Source organism: Trichomycterus rosablanca, chromosome 3 (assembly GCF_030014385.1).
Source record: "Trichomycterus rosablanca isolate fTriRos1 chromosome 3, fTriRos1.hap1, whole genome shotgun sequence".
NCBI lineage: Eukaryota > Metazoa > Chordata > Actinopteri > Siluriformes > Trichomycteridae > Trichomycterus > Trichomycterus rosablanca.
The window spans coordinates 13,595,795-13,614,048 of NC_085990.1; the positions used below are offsets into that span (position 1 = coordinate 13,595,795).

At 43.7% G+C, this 18,254-nt stretch overlaps 1 protein-coding gene across 1 annotated transcript in view; it reads right to left on the reverse strand.

The window, feature by feature from the left end:
- The window catches only part of znf574 (zinc finger protein 574), a 30,315-nt gene extending 12,416 nt beyond the window's left edge, over nt 1–17,899 (reverse strand). Inside the window, exons 1-4 of the mRNA XM_062991613.1 lie at nt 17,738–17,899; nt 13,620–14,826; nt 11,943–12,405; nt 746–840 (exon numbers count right to left, since the gene is read on the reverse strand). Of these exons, the coding sequence (XP_062847683.1) occupies nt 746–840; nt 11,943–12,405; nt 13,620–14,826; nt 17,738–17,899 (1,927 nt within the window). The remainder of the gene's footprint in view (nt 1–745; nt 841–11,942; nt 12,406–13,619; nt 14,827–17,737) is intronic.
- Nucleotides 17,900–18,254: the final 355 nt, after the last annotated feature.

Here is an 18,254-nt window from a genome sequence, read left to right on the forward strand (position 1 = left end):
TGGTCAATGCGCTCTTATAGTCCCAAGCAAAGATAAAAAAGGAGGGTTTGTGTCAGAAAGGGCATGGCATCCAAACTTTTCCAAGTCTGGTATGCCAATCAGATCCGCTTTGGCGACTCCTACATACAGGAGGAACCAAAAGATAAATAAATAAAAGTATGAGTTCCAGTCAGGGCGGCACGGTGGCTAAGTGGGTAGCCCTGTCGCCTCACAGCAAGAAGGTCCTGGGTTTAATCCCCAGGTGCGGCGGTCCGGGTCCTTTCTATGTGCAGTTTGGATGTTCTCCCCGTGTCCACGTGGGTTTACTCCGGGTGCTCCGGTTTCCTCCCAGTCCAAAGACATGCAAGTGAGGTGAATTGGAGATACAAAATTGTTCATGACTGTGTTTGATATAACATTGTGAACTGATGAATCTTGTGTAATGAGTAACTACCGTTTCTGTTATGAATGTAACCAGTGTAAAACATGACGTTAAAATCCTAATAAATAAACAATGAGTTCAAGTCAGTCAGTCACAGTTGGAAAAATCAAATTCCAAGATGTTTAATGGTACTGTAATAGTAATCAGAAGGTCATTTGTTTGGGCCCCACCAATGCCAAGATGCCACTGCTGGCCCTTAATCTTCAGTTGCCTATACTGTGTTAGGTTACAACTGTAAGTTGCTTAGGATAAAAGTGTATGCTAAATGCCTTAAATGTAAATTATAAATGTAAAGTTTTGTGCTGGGTTGTATTGTGCACCGACCTTGATGCATGAGGGAGTGCAGGTCAAGCTCTTTTCGGCGTTTAAATGCTTTTCCACACTCGTCACATGGGAATGGGTGGCTGGTGTGCAGGAGCCTGCAGCAGAAAAAGAATCAGCATTTAATTTCACAAAGAAAAACTTACAACCGAACAACAGCATTTTTGTTTTAACTTTATACACTTGCACTTCTACCTTGTATGTACAATTCATTGTCTCACAACATTTTTGTCTCCACTTATGCTAAAAATGGTGCAGCATCCAAATAATATTACCAAGTGATGGGCAGGGTGAAGCGTAGGTGCCAAATTAAACATAATGAATGTGCTACAGACTGTAATCCATAGTGGGACAAAGTGTGCAAATGATAGGTGTACTTACAGAAAACTGTCAGTGAGTGTAACGAGGTGAGTGCACCTAAAAAAGTGGCAGACAGTGTACAAAATTTTTTTTGCATAATTTACATGCTTTGTAAAAATGCTGTGGAAGCAGCCAGCATTTGCTGGAAAGCTCGTGTTGGTTCAAAACCGAAAGCGCCCCTCATATCGACAAATTAGAAAAAAAAAAATCAGAAAGAGCTTTCCCCAACTTTTAAAAATTGATAGCATATGAAATATTTTATACTGGTTGATTTTGAACACCTATTAAGCAATGGGTACAGCTAAAACACCTGTATTTTATCTTTAGGAGGGGTGCCGATAAACCTGTGTCCATATACAGTTGACTGCATTTGAAATACACTGATCAGCCATAACATTAAAACCACCTCCTTGTTTCTACACTTACTGTCCATTTTATCGGCTCCACTTACCATATAGAAGCACTTTGTAGTTCTACAATTACTGACTGTAGTCCATCTGTTTCTCTACATACTTTTTTGCCCGTTTTCACCCTGTTTTTTAATGGTCAGGACCACCACAGAGCAGGTATTATGACATGGTGGTGTTGTGTTAGTGCTGGTATGAGTGGATCAGACACAGCAATGCTGCTGGAGTTTTTTAAATACCGTGTCCACTCTATTAGACACTCCTACCTAGTTGGTCCACCTTGTAGATGTAAAGTCAGAGACGATCGCTCATCTATTGCTGCTGTTTGAGTTGATCATCTTCTAGACCTTCATCAGTGGTCACAGGACTCTGCCCACGGGGCGCTGTTGGCTGGATATTTTTGGTTGGTGGACTATTCTCAGTCCAGCAGTGACAGTGAGGTGTTTAAAAACTTGATTGGCATTGCTGTGTCTTATCCACTCATACCAGCACAACACACACTAACACACCACCACCATGTCAGTGTCACTGCAGTGCTGAGAATGATCCACCACTCAAATAATACCTGCTCTGTAGTGGTCCTGTGGGGGTCCTGACCATTGAGGAACAGCATGAAAGGGGGCTAACAATGCATGCAGAGAAACAGATGGACTCCAGTCAGTAATTGTAGAACTACAAAGTGCTTCTACATGGTAAGTTGAGCTGATAAAATGGAAAGTGAGTGTAAAATCAAGGAGGTGGTTTTAATATTGTGGCTGATCAGTGTATGAATCATTTTAAATGTGATTTATTTGATCAGCCGTTTAATCTTATTATTAAAGGTGTTTACAAAGAACCAACTGTGTGTGCAGCGTTTGTATTCATTAACTGTCACTGCTGGACTGCAGATAGTTTTGCATTATCATTAGCATGTTGTTTATATAGTACTTAAAACAGAAGCTGAAACATTAAATTGTTTTATTAGAACATGAGTGAAATTAGGATGTTTTTTTAAGCTCTGAACACGTTTAGTATGCTGAACACAACATAATCCCCCATTACTGCTTAACCTCTGTAAACTCTGAACCGAGGTTGACAGATTTGAGTCGATTTTGGATATGAACTCCTTTCCCTCTGGATTTATAATCTGAAACGGCACCTCTGGAGATCAGACTGACACGGCCTGATTAATATCTCAATGGCATGGCCTGATAAGGTCAGTCTTTGTAATGAAGTCGGTCAAGGGTGAAGATTCATTCACTTCTTGCTAAATCTCTCCATGCATGTCATTGAGCTGTGTGATGAGATATCAGTGTAGCTGTCATAGCTACTCTGGAAACAGTTCATAGTGAAAGGATTCAATGTGGTTAAGAAGTTCAGTCCTTTACTGAAGATATGAGACATCCAACCCTAAAATATATATATATATATATATATATATATATATATATATATATATATATATATATATATATATATATATATATATATATATATATATATATATATATATATATATATATATACTGTATTTTTAATTAAAAATAGAATTAACATAATAATGAATATTAACACATAATAAATAAAAATACTATGTATGTATGTATGTATGTATATATACAGTATATATACTGTGTGTGTATATATATATATATATATATATATATATATATATATATATATATATATATATATATATATATATATATATATATATATATATATATATTAGGGCTGTCACACGATTAAAACATTTTATCGAGATTAATCGCGATTAAAGAACAAAATTAATCGAGATTAATCTCGATTAAAATTTTTAATTGTGTGACAGCCCTAATATATATGTATTCATCTTAATTCATCGCAAACTAATAATTAAGCAAAATTTGAACAGTTATGCACATTGTTATTGCAAGAACGTGTTTACCAATAAAACATTCATAAAATATGATAAAATTATTAAATCTAAATTCATTGTAGAAAGCACATTATCTGACAAAAGTGAGGATCTTTTCCTGTTCATGACCCTGACACTGAAAACAGGTGCACCAACCATAATGTTTTGATCTAATATAAGGTATCAATAAAGCATCAAAACACAGATATGATTATTTCATAGATCTATTAAGAAAACCCTTTAATACTGTGTTTGTGCAGAAACAATACTGGGAAATACTGTTCTACATTACCATTTAAACATCTATAAATACCTGAAACAGTCAAGTTAGCAAACATTATCTATAAGTAATTGACTGTAGCTATATAAAAAAAGTGTTAATTAAAACAGTCCATGTAAACGCTTAGTCCATATAAATATCAGATACGAATGTGTTTTTAGAAAACTACAAACATCACAAATATAAATCATGTTTATAACCATGTGATAGAATAACTTGAATAAACTGTAGAGATGAAACATCACACAGAGTTTCACTTCTCACCGGAGGGGGAGGAGGCGGAGCTACTCGGTTTTGATGGACAGGTCTAGCAGCCAATGGAAATACTCGTTACAAAGCCTGCGTGGTTTCATTCATCTTTTCATCAACACGTAAAAAAAGTGAAAACCGCTAAAAGTAGTTTATCATCGGACAGTTCATGCGCTTTACATCCTAATTCATCTGAAATACAGTTAATTACCACAGAGACACACATGTATGTGGCACAAACAGCCAAATAAAAATAGTTAGATTAAAAATTTTATTATAATTAATTTTTTTAATCGCGATTGAAACTGAAACACCTGTCATTTTAGTGTGGGAGGTTTCATGGCTAAATTGGACCAGTCTGGTGGCCAATCTTCATTAATTGCACATTGCACCAGTAAGAGCAGAGTGTGAAGGTTCAATTAGCAGGGTAAGAGCACAGTTTTGCTCAAAATATTGCAATGCACACAACATTATGGGTGACATACCAGAGTTCAAAAGAGGACAAATTGTTGGTGCACGTCTTGCTGGCGCATCTGTGACCAAGACAGCAAGTCTTTGTGATGTATCAAGAGCCACGGTATCCAGGGTAATGTCAGCATACCACCAAGAAGGACAAACCACATCCAACAGGATTAACTGTGGACGCAAGAGGAAGCTGTCTGAAAGGGATGTTCGGGTGCTAACCCGGATTGTATCCAAAAAACATAAAACCACGGCTGCCCAAATCACGGCAGAATTAAATGTGCACCTCAACTCTCCTGTTTCCACCAGAACTGTCCGTCGGGAGCTCCACAGGGTCAATATACACGGCCGGGCTGCTATAGCCAAACCTTTGGTCACTCGTGCCAATGCCAAACGTCGGTTTCAATGGTGCAAGGAGCGCAAATCTTGGGCTGTGGACAATGTGAAACATGTATTGTTCTCTGATGAGTCCACCTTTACTGTTTTCCCCACATCCGGGAGAGTTACGGTGTGGAGAAGACCCAAAGAAGCGTACCACCCAGACTGTTGGATGCCCAGAGTGAAGCATGGGGGTGGATCAGTGATGGTTTGGGCTGCCATATCATGGCATTCCCTTGGCCCAATACTTGTGCTAGATGGGTGCGTCACTGCCAAGGACTACCGAACCATTCTGGAGGACCATGTGCATCCAATGGTTCAAACATTGTATCCTGAAGGCGGTGCCGTGTATCAGGATGACAATGCACCAATACACACAGCAAGACTGGTGAAAGATTGGTTTGATGAACATGAAAGTGAAGTTGAACATCTCCCATGGCCTGCACAGTCACCAGATCTAAATATTATTGAGCCACTTTGGGGTGTTTTGGAGAAGCGAGTCAGGAAACGTTTTCCTCCACCAGCATCACGTAGTGACCTGGCCACTATCCTGCAAGAAGAATGGCTTAAAATCCCTCTGACCACTGTGCAGGACTTGTATATGTCATTTCCAAGACGAATTGACGCTGTATTGGCCGCAAAAGGAGGCCCTACACCATACTAATAAATTATTGTGGTCTAAAACCAGGTGTTTCAGTTTCATTGTCCAACCCCTATATATATACAGTGTATCACAAAAGTGAGTACACCCCTCACATTTCTGCAGATATTTAAGTATATCTTTTCATGGGACAACACTGACAAAATGACACTTTGACACAATGAAAAGTAGTCTGTGTGCAGCTTATATAACAGTGTAAATTTATTCTTCCCTCAAAATAACTCAATATACAGCCATTAATGTCTAAACCACCGGCAACAAAAGTGAGTACACCCCTTAGTGAAAGTTCCTGAAGTGTCAATATTTTGTGTGGCCACCATTATTTCCCAGAACTGCCTTAACTCTCCTGGGCATGGAGTTTACCAGAGCTTCACAGGTTGCCACTGGAATGCTTTTCCACTCCTCCATGACGACATCACGGAGCTGGTGGATATTCGAGACTTTGCGCTCCTCCACCTTCCGCTTGAGGATGCCCCAAAGATGTTCTATTGGGTTTAGGTCTGGAGACATGCTTGGCCAGTCCATCACCTTTACCCTCAGCCTCTTCAATAAAGCAGTGGTCGTCTTAGAGGTGTGTTTGGGGTCATTATCATGCTGGAACACTGCCCTGCGACCCAGTTTCCGGAGGGAGGTGATCATGCTCTGCTTCAGTATTTCACAGTACATATTGGAGTTCATGTGTCCCTCAATGAAATGTAACTCCCCAACACCTGCTGCACTCATGCAGCCCCAGACCATGGCATTCCCACCACCATGCTTGACTGTAGGCATGACACACTTATCTTTGTACTCCTCACCTGATTGCCGCCACACATGCTTGAGACCATCTGAACCAAACAAATTAATCTTGGTCTCATCAGACCATAGGACATGGTTCCAGTAATCCATGTCCTTTGTTGACATGTCTTCAGCAAACTGTTTGCGGGCTTTCTTGTGTAGAGACTTCAGAAGAGGCTTCCTTCTGGGGTGACAGCCATGCAGACCAATTTGATGTAGTGTGCGGCGTATGGTCTGAGCACTGACAGGCTGACCCCCCACCTTTTCAATCTCTGCAGCAATGCTGACAGCACTCCTGCGCCTATCTTTCAAAGACAGCAGTTGGATGTGACGCTGAGCACGTGCACTCAGCTTCTTTGGACGACCAACGCGAGGTCTGTTCTGAGTGGACCCTGCTCTTTTAAAACGCTGGATGATCTTGGCCACTGTGCTGCAGCTTAGTTTCAGGGTGTTGGCAATCTTCTTGTAGCCTTGGCCATCTTCATGTAGCGCAACAATTCGTCTTTTAAGATCGTCAGAGAGTTCTTTGCCATGAGGTGCCATGTTGGAACTTTCAGTGACCAGTATGAGAGAGTGTGAGAGCTGTACTACTAAATTGAACACACCTGCTCCCTATGCACACCTGAGACCTAGTAACACTAACAAATCACATGACATTTTGGAGGAAAAATGACAAGCAGTGCTCAATTTGGACATTTAGGGGTGTAGTCTCTTAGGGGTGTACTCACTTTTGTTGCCGGTGGTTTAGACATTAATGGCTGTATATTGAGTTATTTTGAGGGAAGAATAAATTTACACTGTTATATAAGCTGCACACAGACTACTTTTCATTGTGTCAGTGTCATTTTGTCAGTGTTGTCCCATGAAAAGATATACTTAAATATCTGCAGAAATGTGAGGGGTGTACTCACTTTTGTGATACACTGTATGTGTATACACACTATTTTTTACATTCTAGTCGTATCCAACTACCATATTGCATTACGCTTCCTCTCTACTGATGCTGATCTCCACTGCTGATTGAGAAGAGCGATACTAACACGTCCCCTCCAACACGTGTGCAGGAGCCGACTGCTTCTTTTCACCTGCACGATGCGAGTTCTTATGCGGATCAGCTTTGTGTACGGAGAGCCACACCCTGATCAACGCATTATTCCTCGACTTTGTGCAGACGCCATCAATCAGCCAGCAGAGGTTGTAATTGCATCCGTTATGAGGTCCCTATGTGGCTCCCACCCTGTATGAACAACAACCAATCGTTGTTCATGTAGCTGCCCAGCCCAGCCAGATGGCAGAGCTGAGTTTCGAACCAACGAGTTAGAGATGTCAGCTCTGGTGTGCTAGCGTGTTTTACCGCTGCACCACCTCACCGGCCTCTGTATTTTTTAATTTTAAAAAAATGAACAGTCCTCAATAATAATAAAAATGCAGTGTATATACTGTTTTAGCACACTTTTAGCACATCCCGACTTTTAGCACATCCAATTGCCCTATTGCGTCATGCTTCCTCTCGACTAACGCCAACCCCGGTTCTGATTAAGGAAAATGAAGCTAACCCATGCCCCCTCCGACACGTGGGCAGCAGCCATTTGCATTTTTGTTACCCACACCGGACGAGATCAGCTGCGGACCAGCTCTGTGTACGGAGAGACACACCCTGATCCGTACTCTTTCCCCGTCTCTGTGCAGCTGCCATCAATCAGCCAGCAGAGGTCGTAGTTGCATCAGTCTTGAGAGAGTCCCTATCCGGCTTAACCCACCCCTATATGAACAACAGGCCAATCGTTGTTCATGTGGCTGCTCAGCCCATCCGGCAGGCAGAGCTAAGACCGCTGCGCCACCTAAGCGGCATATACTGTATTTTTTTAAATGAAGATAAAATTTACATTCTTCAAAAATGTAATAAATAAATACGTATGTAATAATAAATAAAACATAGTGTGTGTGTGTATATACAGTGTATCACAAAAGTGAGTACACCCCTCACATTTCTGCAAATATTTCATTATATCTTTTCATGGGACAACACTATAGACATGAAACTTGGATATAACTTAGAGTAGTCAGTGTACAGCTTGTATAGCAGTGTAGATTTACTGTCTTCTGAAAATAACTCAACACACAGCCATTAATGTCTAAATAGCTGGCAACATAAGTGAGTACACCCCACAGTGAACATGTCCAAATTGTGCCCAAATGTGTTGTTGTCCCTCCCTGGTGTCATGTGTCAAGGTCCCAGGTGTAAATGGGGAGCAGGGCTGTTAAATTTGGTGTTTTGGGTACAATTCTCTCATACTGGCCACTGGATATTCAACATGGCACCTCATGGCAAAGAACTCTCTGAGGATGTGAGAAATAGAATTGTTGCTCTCCACAAAGATGGCCTGGGCTATAAGAAGATTGCTAACACCCTGAAACTGAGCTACAGCATGGTGGCCAAGGTCATACAGCGGTTTTCCAGGACAGGTTCCACTCGGAACAGGCTTCGCCAGGGTCGACCAAAGAAGTTGAGTCCACGTGTTCGGCGTCATATCCAGAGGTTGGCTTTAAAAAATAGACACGAGTGCTGCCAGCATTGCTGCAGAGGTTGAAGACGTGGGAGGTCAGCCTGTCAGTGCTCAGACCATACGCCGCACACTGCATCAACTGAGTACAACCTGATCTACCATGGTCGTCATCCCAGAAGGAAGCTGACGCTCAAGAAAGCCCGCAAACAGTTTGCTGAAGACAAGCAGTCCAAGAACATGGATTACTGGAATGCCCTGTGGTCTGACGAGACCAAGATAAACTTGTTTGGCTCAGATGGTGTCCAGCATGTGTGGCGGCGCCCTGGTGAGAAGTACCAAGACAACTGTATCTTGCCTACAGTCAAGCATGGTGGTGGTAGCATCATGGTCTTGGGCTGCATGAGTGTTGCTGGCACTGGGGAGCTGCAGTTCATTGAGGGAAACATGAATTCCAACATGTACTGGGACATTCTGAAACAGAGCATGATCCCCTCCCTTCGAAAACTGGGCCTCATGGCAGTTTTCCAACAGGATAACGACCCCAAACACAACCTCCAAGATGACAACTGCCTTGCTGAGGAAGCTGAAGGTAAAGGTGATGGACTAAACCCAATTGAGCACCTGTGGCGCATCCTCAAGTGGAAGGTGGAGGAGTTCAAGGTGTCTAACATCCACCAGCTCCGTGATGTCATCATGGAGGAGTGGAAGAGGATTCCAGTAGCAACCTGTGCAGCTCTGGTGAATTCCATGCCCAGGAGGGTTAAGGCAGTGCTGGATAATAATGGTGGTCACACAAAATATTGACACTTTGGGCACAATTTGGACATGTTCACTGTGGGGTGTACTCACTTATGTTGCCAGCCATTTAGACATTAATGGCTGTGTGTTGAGTTATTTTCAGAAGACAGTAAATCTACACTGCTATACAAGTTGTACACTGACTACTCTAAGTTATATCCAAGTTTTATTTCTATAGTGTTGTCCCATGAAAAGATATAATAAAATATTTGCAGAAATGTGAGGGGTGTACTCACTTTTGTGATACACTGTATATATGCCCCCTTCCCTCTTTTATACAAAGCCAATCATGTCTGTATGTAGATTCCTAACTGGTCAATAGCACCACTGGGGATTCCAACCCTGGATCCCAGTGGTAGTTGGCTAATGTAATTTATTGTTGGGCCACCCAAGTGCCCTAAATCATGTTCTCTTTAAATTTTATGTACTTTGTTCTAGTTTTAGTGTTTAGGAACTATTAAGAGGTCATCTATGACTACCACCTCATATTTATACCCTAGTAAAAGTAGCAAAGAGGCCAAACTCTCGATGTTGGTGTTCCAGAGGGAAATGATAAGAGAATACACAAAAGAAATAAGACAAGAGTGGGCTGACTTGGCAATGGCAATAAAAATAGCTACAGATCTATGCAAGAGGTTCTTGGAGAAAATTACATATTTACACATACAGTGTATCACAAAAGTGAGTACACCCCTCACATTTCTGCAAATATTTCATTATATCTTTTCATGGGACAACACTATAGAAATAAAACTTGGATATAACTTAGAGTAGTCAGTGTACAACTTGTATAGCAGTGTAGATTTACTGTCTTCTGAAAATAACTCAACACACAGCCATTAATGTCTAAATAGCTGGCAACATAAGTGAGTACACCCCACAGTGAACATGTCCAAATTGTGCCCAAAGTGTCAATATTTTGTGTGACCACCATTATTATCCAGCACTGCCTTAACCCTCATGGGCATGGAATTCACCAGAGCTGCACAGGTTGCTACTGGAATCCTCTTCCACTCCTCCATGATGACATCACGGAGCTGGTGGATGTTAGACACCTTGAACTCCTCCACCTTCCACTTGAGGATGTGCCACAGGTGCTCAATTGGGTTTAATCCATCACATTTACCTTCAGCTTCCTCAGCAAGGCAGTTGTCATCTTGGAGGTTGTGTTTGGGGTCGTTATCCTGTTGGAAAAGGGAGTTTTCGAAGGGAGGGGATCATGCTCTGTTTCAGAATGTCACAGTACATGTTGGAATTCATGTTTCCCTCAATGAACTGCAGCTCCCCAGTGCCAGCAACACTCATGCAGCCCAAGACCATGATGCTACCACCACCATGCTTGACTGTAGGCAAGATACAGTTGTCTTGGTACTTCTCACCAGGGCGCCGCCACACATGCTGGACACCATCTGAGCCAAACAAGTTTATCTTGGTCTCGTCAGACCACAGGGCATTCCAGTAATCCATGTTCTTGGACTGCTTGTCTTCAGCAAACTGTTTGCGGGCTTTCTTGTGCGTCAGCTTCCTTCTGGGATGACGACCATGCAGACCGAGTTGATGCAGTGTGCGGCGTATGGTCTGAGCACTGACAGGCTGACCTCCCACGTCTTCAACCTCTGCAGCAATGCTGGCAGCACTCATGTGTCTATTTTTTAAAGCCAACCTCTGGATATGACGCCGAACACGTGGACTCAACTTCTTTGGTCGACCCTGGCGAAGCCTGTTCCGAGTGGAACCTGTCCTGGAAAACCGCTGTATGACCTTGGCCACCATGCTGTAGCTCAGTTTCAGGGTGTTAGCAATCTTCTTATAGCCCAGGCCATCTTTGTGGAGAGCAACAATTCTATTTCTCACATCCTCAGAGAGTTCTTTGCCATGAGGTGCCATATCCAGTGGCCAGTATGAGAGAATTGTACCCAAAACACCAAATTTAACAGCCCTGCTCCCCATTTACACCTGGGACCTTGACACATGACACCAGGGAGGGACAACGACACATTTGGGCACAATTTGGACATGTTCACTGTGGGGTGTACTCACTTATGTTGCCAGCTATTTAGACATTAATGGCTGTGTGTTGAGTTATTTTCAGAAGACAGTAAATCTACACTGCTATACAAGCTGTACACTGACTACTCTAAGTTATATCCAAGTTTCATGTCTATAGTGTTGTCCCATGAAAAGATATAATGAAATATTTGCAGAAATGTGAGGGGTGTACTCACTTTTGTGATACACTGTATATAGTGGAGGCTGTTATCGCCGCAAATTGAAAGCGTCTGGCAACAAGTTTTTGAAATGCCCATGGTTTTTAAATGGAAAGTCCATAGCATGGACTTAGCACCCTCCAGTGAGGTGTCAAATTTCCACTCTTCCATATAAAGTGGACACATTTAGCAATAAACACCAACAGCACAACATTTCTTACAAACCCATTCCACCCACCTGTGCATCTGCAGCTGTGAATCCAGCTTGAAGCTGGCTGGGCACTCGGGGCAGGAGTGCAGCCGGGTGTCTAACTGGCTTCGTCCTCGGCCCCTTCCACGGCCCCGACCTCTCCTCTCGACCGAGCCCTCGTCGTGGATGAGCATGTGTCGTTTGAGCGAGGCAGGCTGGGAGAAGGCCTTGTTGCAGACAGGGCAGGTGAAGGAGCGTGGCGCTCCATGGCACAGACTGTGGCGCAGCAGGCTAGCAGGAGACGGGAAGCTCTTGTGGCAGATGTTGCAGCTGAAGAGTTTCTCGCCCGTGTGCTGGAAGACGTGCTCACGCAGGAGGTTGCGCCGTGTAAAGCCCTGGCCACAGTGCGGGCACTCGTGAGGGAGCGAAGTACGTGACCAGTCGCGGCTCAGCTTGGCCGTGGCCTCGAGAGCGGCATCAGGCAGAGGGTTGGATCCATCAGTTGAGATTTCTGAGGGAAAATCAAACTGCAATCTAAGTGGATTTGAGTCAAGAGAAAGTTTACAGATAATCTATATGGCCAAAAGTATGTCAATTATATAAAGTACATTATATGCTATAATTTGTGACACCAGTTTAGGGAAGGCCCTTTTCTGATCCAGCTGTGCCCTTGTGCACAAAGTAAGATCTATATGCATGTTTAATGAATGTGGTGTGGAGAGACTCCAGTGGCCTGCACAGAGCCTTTTGGTCCAAAATGCTCTTTTGACACACTGGGTCCAAGCTCCCACATACACTAAAATACTAATACTAATACTAATTAAATCCCTCTCAGAAGAGGGATTCAGGGAATCAGATATATTGTAAGAATCTATGGGTCTGTCTGAAAACCTAGTGAGCTCTCTACATAGACAGCATTTTACTGCATCCTATGCGCGCTCCAAAGGCTGTCCAAAATCTTAGATGCCTAGATGCTGCTGCCTTAATTCTAAGCTATTATGTGAGTGAATAACGAGCGAGCATCCAATGCTTCCTTAGCGATGAAGGCAATTTAAGCAGTCCATCTAACTAATCTGCCTTATAAGTTCGATGTCTTAGTGGAATCCTCTCTACTTAGGCAGCTGCCCGTGTAGACAGTAGGCAGCGAGGCAGCTCACTAGGATTTCGGACAGACACGATGTATATGGCGCTTGGAGGTGCAGTGGTCTATTATGCTAGCAGGGTTTTATGGGTTCAAATCTTCATGACCGTAATGATCATGAACCCTAAGGGGTAGGGGATGGCTAAGGCCCTGCAATGGATTGACACCCTGTCCAGGGTATTCCTGCCTTGCGCCTAGTGTTTCACCAGTAAAACCGGACCTACCGCAACCCTGACCAGGATAAAGCAGTTGATGAAAATGAATTGAAAGCTTTCTTGCATAAGGGAGTATTACTGTATCCAGGTCTTTCTCTGTTGTCTAAGACTTGATCTATGTGACCCACTGCTGCTGGGACCCAGTGTTTGAATCCCCATCTGTGTTACAGACATGACTGGCTATATCTGTGAGAGGGAGGATGTTCAATGTTCTGCAATGGATTGGCGTCAATGTTGGTGTCTTGTCCAGGAGGTGTTGCTACATTGCGCCTGGTGACCAACACTACCTGCCTACCACGCTATAACTGGCAAAAACTTATTTGAATGAATATTTCAACTAAAAGGTGAGTAATGTAAACAGGCACTGACCTGGCCGTCTTAGAAGGCCACCGTCTCTTGGTTTAGACAGATGGCCAAGGGCTGGGTTAGGTCTGGCAGGAGAGGGCACACTCTTTCCATGTTCCCTGCGATGGTACAGGAACTGGGTGGTGTTCATAAACTCCATCCCGCACTCTGTACAAGTGTGCAGTGCAGACGCAAGGCCGTGAGCGGTACTGCGATGCAACGCTAGCTGCTGCTCAATGCTAAAAGAGCAGCCACACTGACTGCAAAGGAAACTCTGGCTGTCGGAAGGTTCCTCCTGTGCTGTATCTGTACTGGCCTCTTCCACGACTTTGACGTCCTGTATTTCCATACTAAAAATCCCTTCATCTACCGTCTCCTGGATCTCTGTGCTTTGCTGGACCATGGCTTCTCTCATAACATCAGGAGTGAGCTCTACCTCCACCTGGGCGAGAGATACAGCCTCTGAAACTGTCTGCTCCAGGCTGGCGATCTGCATGACGCCCTCTCCAGCGGTAGCGAGCAGAAGCAGACCCTCTCCTGGAGCCTCCAGGAGGCTGGTGGATATCTGTGGCACTTCCAATTCTTTCTGCTCCTCCTCTTGTGTCTGGGTGCGGTGCTGTTTGCGATGATAGAGGAAGAGGGTCGTATTTAGAAAGCTCTCACCACATACGCCGCATCGATGGATAGCCTCTTTCAGGCCGTGAGCTGTCCGTCGATGAGCTACAAGCTCAGAGGCCACGCTAAAACCGTGTCCGCACTCCACACACAGCAGGCTAGAGGGGGGCTTGGCTTTCTTCTGGCCTCTTTTTCTGACAGGGGTGGTTGGCTCCTGCACAGCCTCAGTTTGTTCAGTTGGCTCAGTAGACTCAGTGGGCTTTGCGCTGCTTTGCTGTGGAACCTCTGTTACTTCCTCGGTTGGCGCCTCGGTCTGGAGTGTCTCAACGTCCAGTTCTTGCTTGACCTGTCTCTCCAGCTGCACGTGATTGACAGCCAACTGGTCAGTGGTTTGTGGCACCCACTCGGCAGTCACACCCTGCAGTTCAGGGTCATGCCCAGGTTCAGGCTCAAGTTCTGTCTCAATGCTGCAGCCAATTTTGCGGTGCTGCTGCCAAAGCGAGAGCGCATCAAATAACGTATCACAGTCAGCGCATTGGTATAGAACGCGGGGCACATCTGAAGAGGATAGAGGCTTCGTCTGAACCTCGGAAACATCCACTGACTGAGCTACCACCTGAGGAAAGAAAGCAAGAAGTGAGGTTAGTGTCACACCATCACTCATATACCCTCCAGCACTTGTGCACCTGTATGAGGCATGTCTTCTGCTGCTGTGGATCCCCGATTGCGTTTAAGGAGGATATATTGCTGCTCACGTGCCCTCCGAAGCCTTTTTTACGCCCGTGCTTTGATGGATTCGCACATGAGGCTCATCCACTTTCTTCACAAGCGCCTCTGTCTGCTAACCAGGGTCCCTGCACAGCGTTTGAAGACCCCACCCACTTAGTTCCGTCATTTCCCCACCCAACAGATACGGTGGCCACTTTTTGTCTGCTGAAGGCACTGACAACTGTGCCCATTAGATGGCGCCCAGCTGACCGGTAGCAGAGCCAAGATTCGAACCGGGGTGTTCAGAATCTCGGCGCTGGTGTGCTGGCGTAATACCCCGCTGCGCCACCTGGGTGCCTCATTTTAATAATTACACAAAAATAATAATAATGTTTAAAATGTATTCGATTTGTCATACCGAACACTGTTTTATAGAGTGGACGTGCAATAAGACAATGAAAATTTAACAAGTTGTACTTTTAAATGTATGCATTTTGAAAAACATAAGCAGTAATCGCTACGTTAATGCAAATGCATCCCCCCTTGTGTCCATTAGAACCCAGTAGGCTTTAAACATTCCCAGTATAAACTTCTCATTTTACTTTGAACACTATTCGATAGCCAACCTGAATAACCTTTTTTGTCCTTCCAGCCATATCAACAGAAGACCCTCAAAAGGCCATTCGCATTTGCCGCTTTTTGTGCGCGTCTCTCCCAGAGCATAAACACACTCGCAGCTTTCTCTTGAGTCACATTCAATAGCATTATTAACTTCTGAGTCTTTAGAAAGCATCCAGCAGGGGGTTTGTATTACAGTAATCCGATGGAGCAGCCTGCGACATCCTTTTTATCTGACGGGAACAAAGCCGTCTGCCAGTTGTGTGCAATGCCAACATTCAAAAATAGACGCAACGTTCATACAGTATTTACACTGATAAAGAGAAAATTAGTAGCCTTAATTTCCAAACCATAAAAAAGCCTCTTTAAAAGGAAAGCAGATGGAACACATTGCTAAACATGCCTCTGTCCCAACTTTTTGTGCGTGTTGCAGCCATTGGGGATTCTATTTACTGCATTTTACAAAATGTCCCAGCTTTTTTTTAATGCATTTTCTCCCCTTTTTCTCCCTTTTTAGTGCATCCAATTGTCCGATTGCATCATGCTTCCTCTCCACCAATGCCGATCCACGCTCCTTCCGACTTGTGGGCAGCAGCCGTATGCATTTTGTCACCAACTCTTTGCAAACTGACAGCACTCTTTTCCCATCTTTGTGTAGGTGCCATCAATCAGCCAGCAGAGGTCGTAATTGCATTAGTTATGACAGAGTTCCTATCTGGCTTTAATATCCCACCCCTATCTGAACAACAGGCCAATCGTTGTACGATGTATTCGAGATCCCAGCTCTGGTGTTCCAGCGTGTGTTTTAACCGCTGCGCCACCTGAGCGGCCATTAAGCAAGTATTTTTAAGTGTATAAGATCAGTTATATAAAATAAATGTGGCGGCAGTTTGGGGAAGGCCCTATTCTGTTCATGTATGGACTGTGCTTGGACAAGCTCCACAGAGACAAGGCTTGTCGAGTTTAATTCAGATCAACTCCACTGGCCTGTATCTTCAATTCACCTCACTTGCATGTCTTTGGACTGTGGGAGGAAACCGAAGCTCCCAAAGGAAACCCACGCAGACACATGCAAACTCCACAGAGAAAGGACCCGGACCTGCTCCACTTAGGAATCGAACCCAGGACCTTCTTGCTGTGAGGCGACAGTGCTACCCACTGTGCCCTCATGTCGCTCTCAATTACTCAATTAAAAATGTGAAATCAGTATTTTGTTGCAAATCTGATATTAGGAAACAAAAGAAGATTCTGGAGTGTGTAATTGTGCCTCGATAATGAAGAGCAAATCATTAAGTATACACACCCCAGAAAAGCACTTCAATTTACTATTCAAATATCTTTTTAACCTAAAAGCCACACTTACAATGTAGAGCCGATTTCAGATAATTACAGCTGTGCATTCAAGCCCTATTTGAGGAAAATATCTGCTTCAACTAATTAGAGGCTTTCACTGGCGTCGTATGTAATTACCTTAGATAATAACGTCGCCTAAAGCTAAACAGGATTGTAGCAATCGAGTTTGAATGAGCAGACATAGCAGGGAGGGAAACGAGTCAGAGTAAAGTAAACTTTCCAGGGTAATTCTGCTGGACACTATCATTTATTAATGCCGGTAGAGTAAAAAATGCAGGGCAAAGGTAAAAAAGTTTAAACCAGGGAAAAGCATTTTCATTTATTCAGTCCATCACATGCACACACACTCAGCCAAACCCTGAGGCAAGTTACAGCAGCCAAACAACTTTTTGCACATTCTTGAAAGATAGAGGAAACCCACATGGACACTAAGGTCCTTAAGACCTATGCTGCTGTGCATTTATTGTGTTCCGGTCTTTTAGCCACAACCATTGTTAACAGGTGCACAAAATCAATAATATAAATTAAATGACTGTTATTCAACTCGCCTATTTGTACAAAGCAAGGTATGGTTTGAGAAGTATGATGAGAAGGAACTCCAGTAGCCTGCAGAGAGCGCTGACCCTCGACAAGAAGGGGTCAGCAGAAGTGATGGACAAAGTGATGTACTTATTACTTGGCCAGTGTGTGTGACGTGCAGGCCGCAAATGCAACCGGGCATTGTACGTGACTAATAGAAATTAGGGTTGGTTGGTGCACCACCGCTCCCATGGCAGCCCCTCCCACCAGCTAACCAAGTTTCCCTTTTTCACATCTTTATTGAGTGTACATGTGAAAAGAGGCAGTACCTGTGAAATACCAGCAGAGATGGCAGCAGCTTCTACAGGAGTAGCAGATTGAAGAGATTGTGGGTTTTCAGCAGTACAGGTCAGTTGGTGTGCCAGTACTTCCTCTAGTGAAGGAAACTCCTGGTAGCAGGGGAAACACATATACACCGAGGAGTTCTCCATCTCTGCACGAGACAAAAACACACAATCAATACCAGGGTTTTTAATGCATTCTAACTATGGCATTTATGTCTTCTTAAAGTTCAGGTTGAGCAAAACTGAGCTAAATCAATTAAACAGATCAAGCTATCTTAATTCATCAGTTAAAAAAGATCAAACTGAAATAATGATTTGCTTTTTTGTTTGACACTTGGTTTGACACCACTTAGTAACACTGGTATATGGTTATATACATTTTTTAAATCACCAGCAGTTTGGAAAGGATTCTTTATTGTAAAAGTATGTATTGGAGGAGGACGAGTATCCTAGTATGTGGCTGTCTTTGACCAGCAAGGGTGTCATGCAAGCGGCAGAGGTG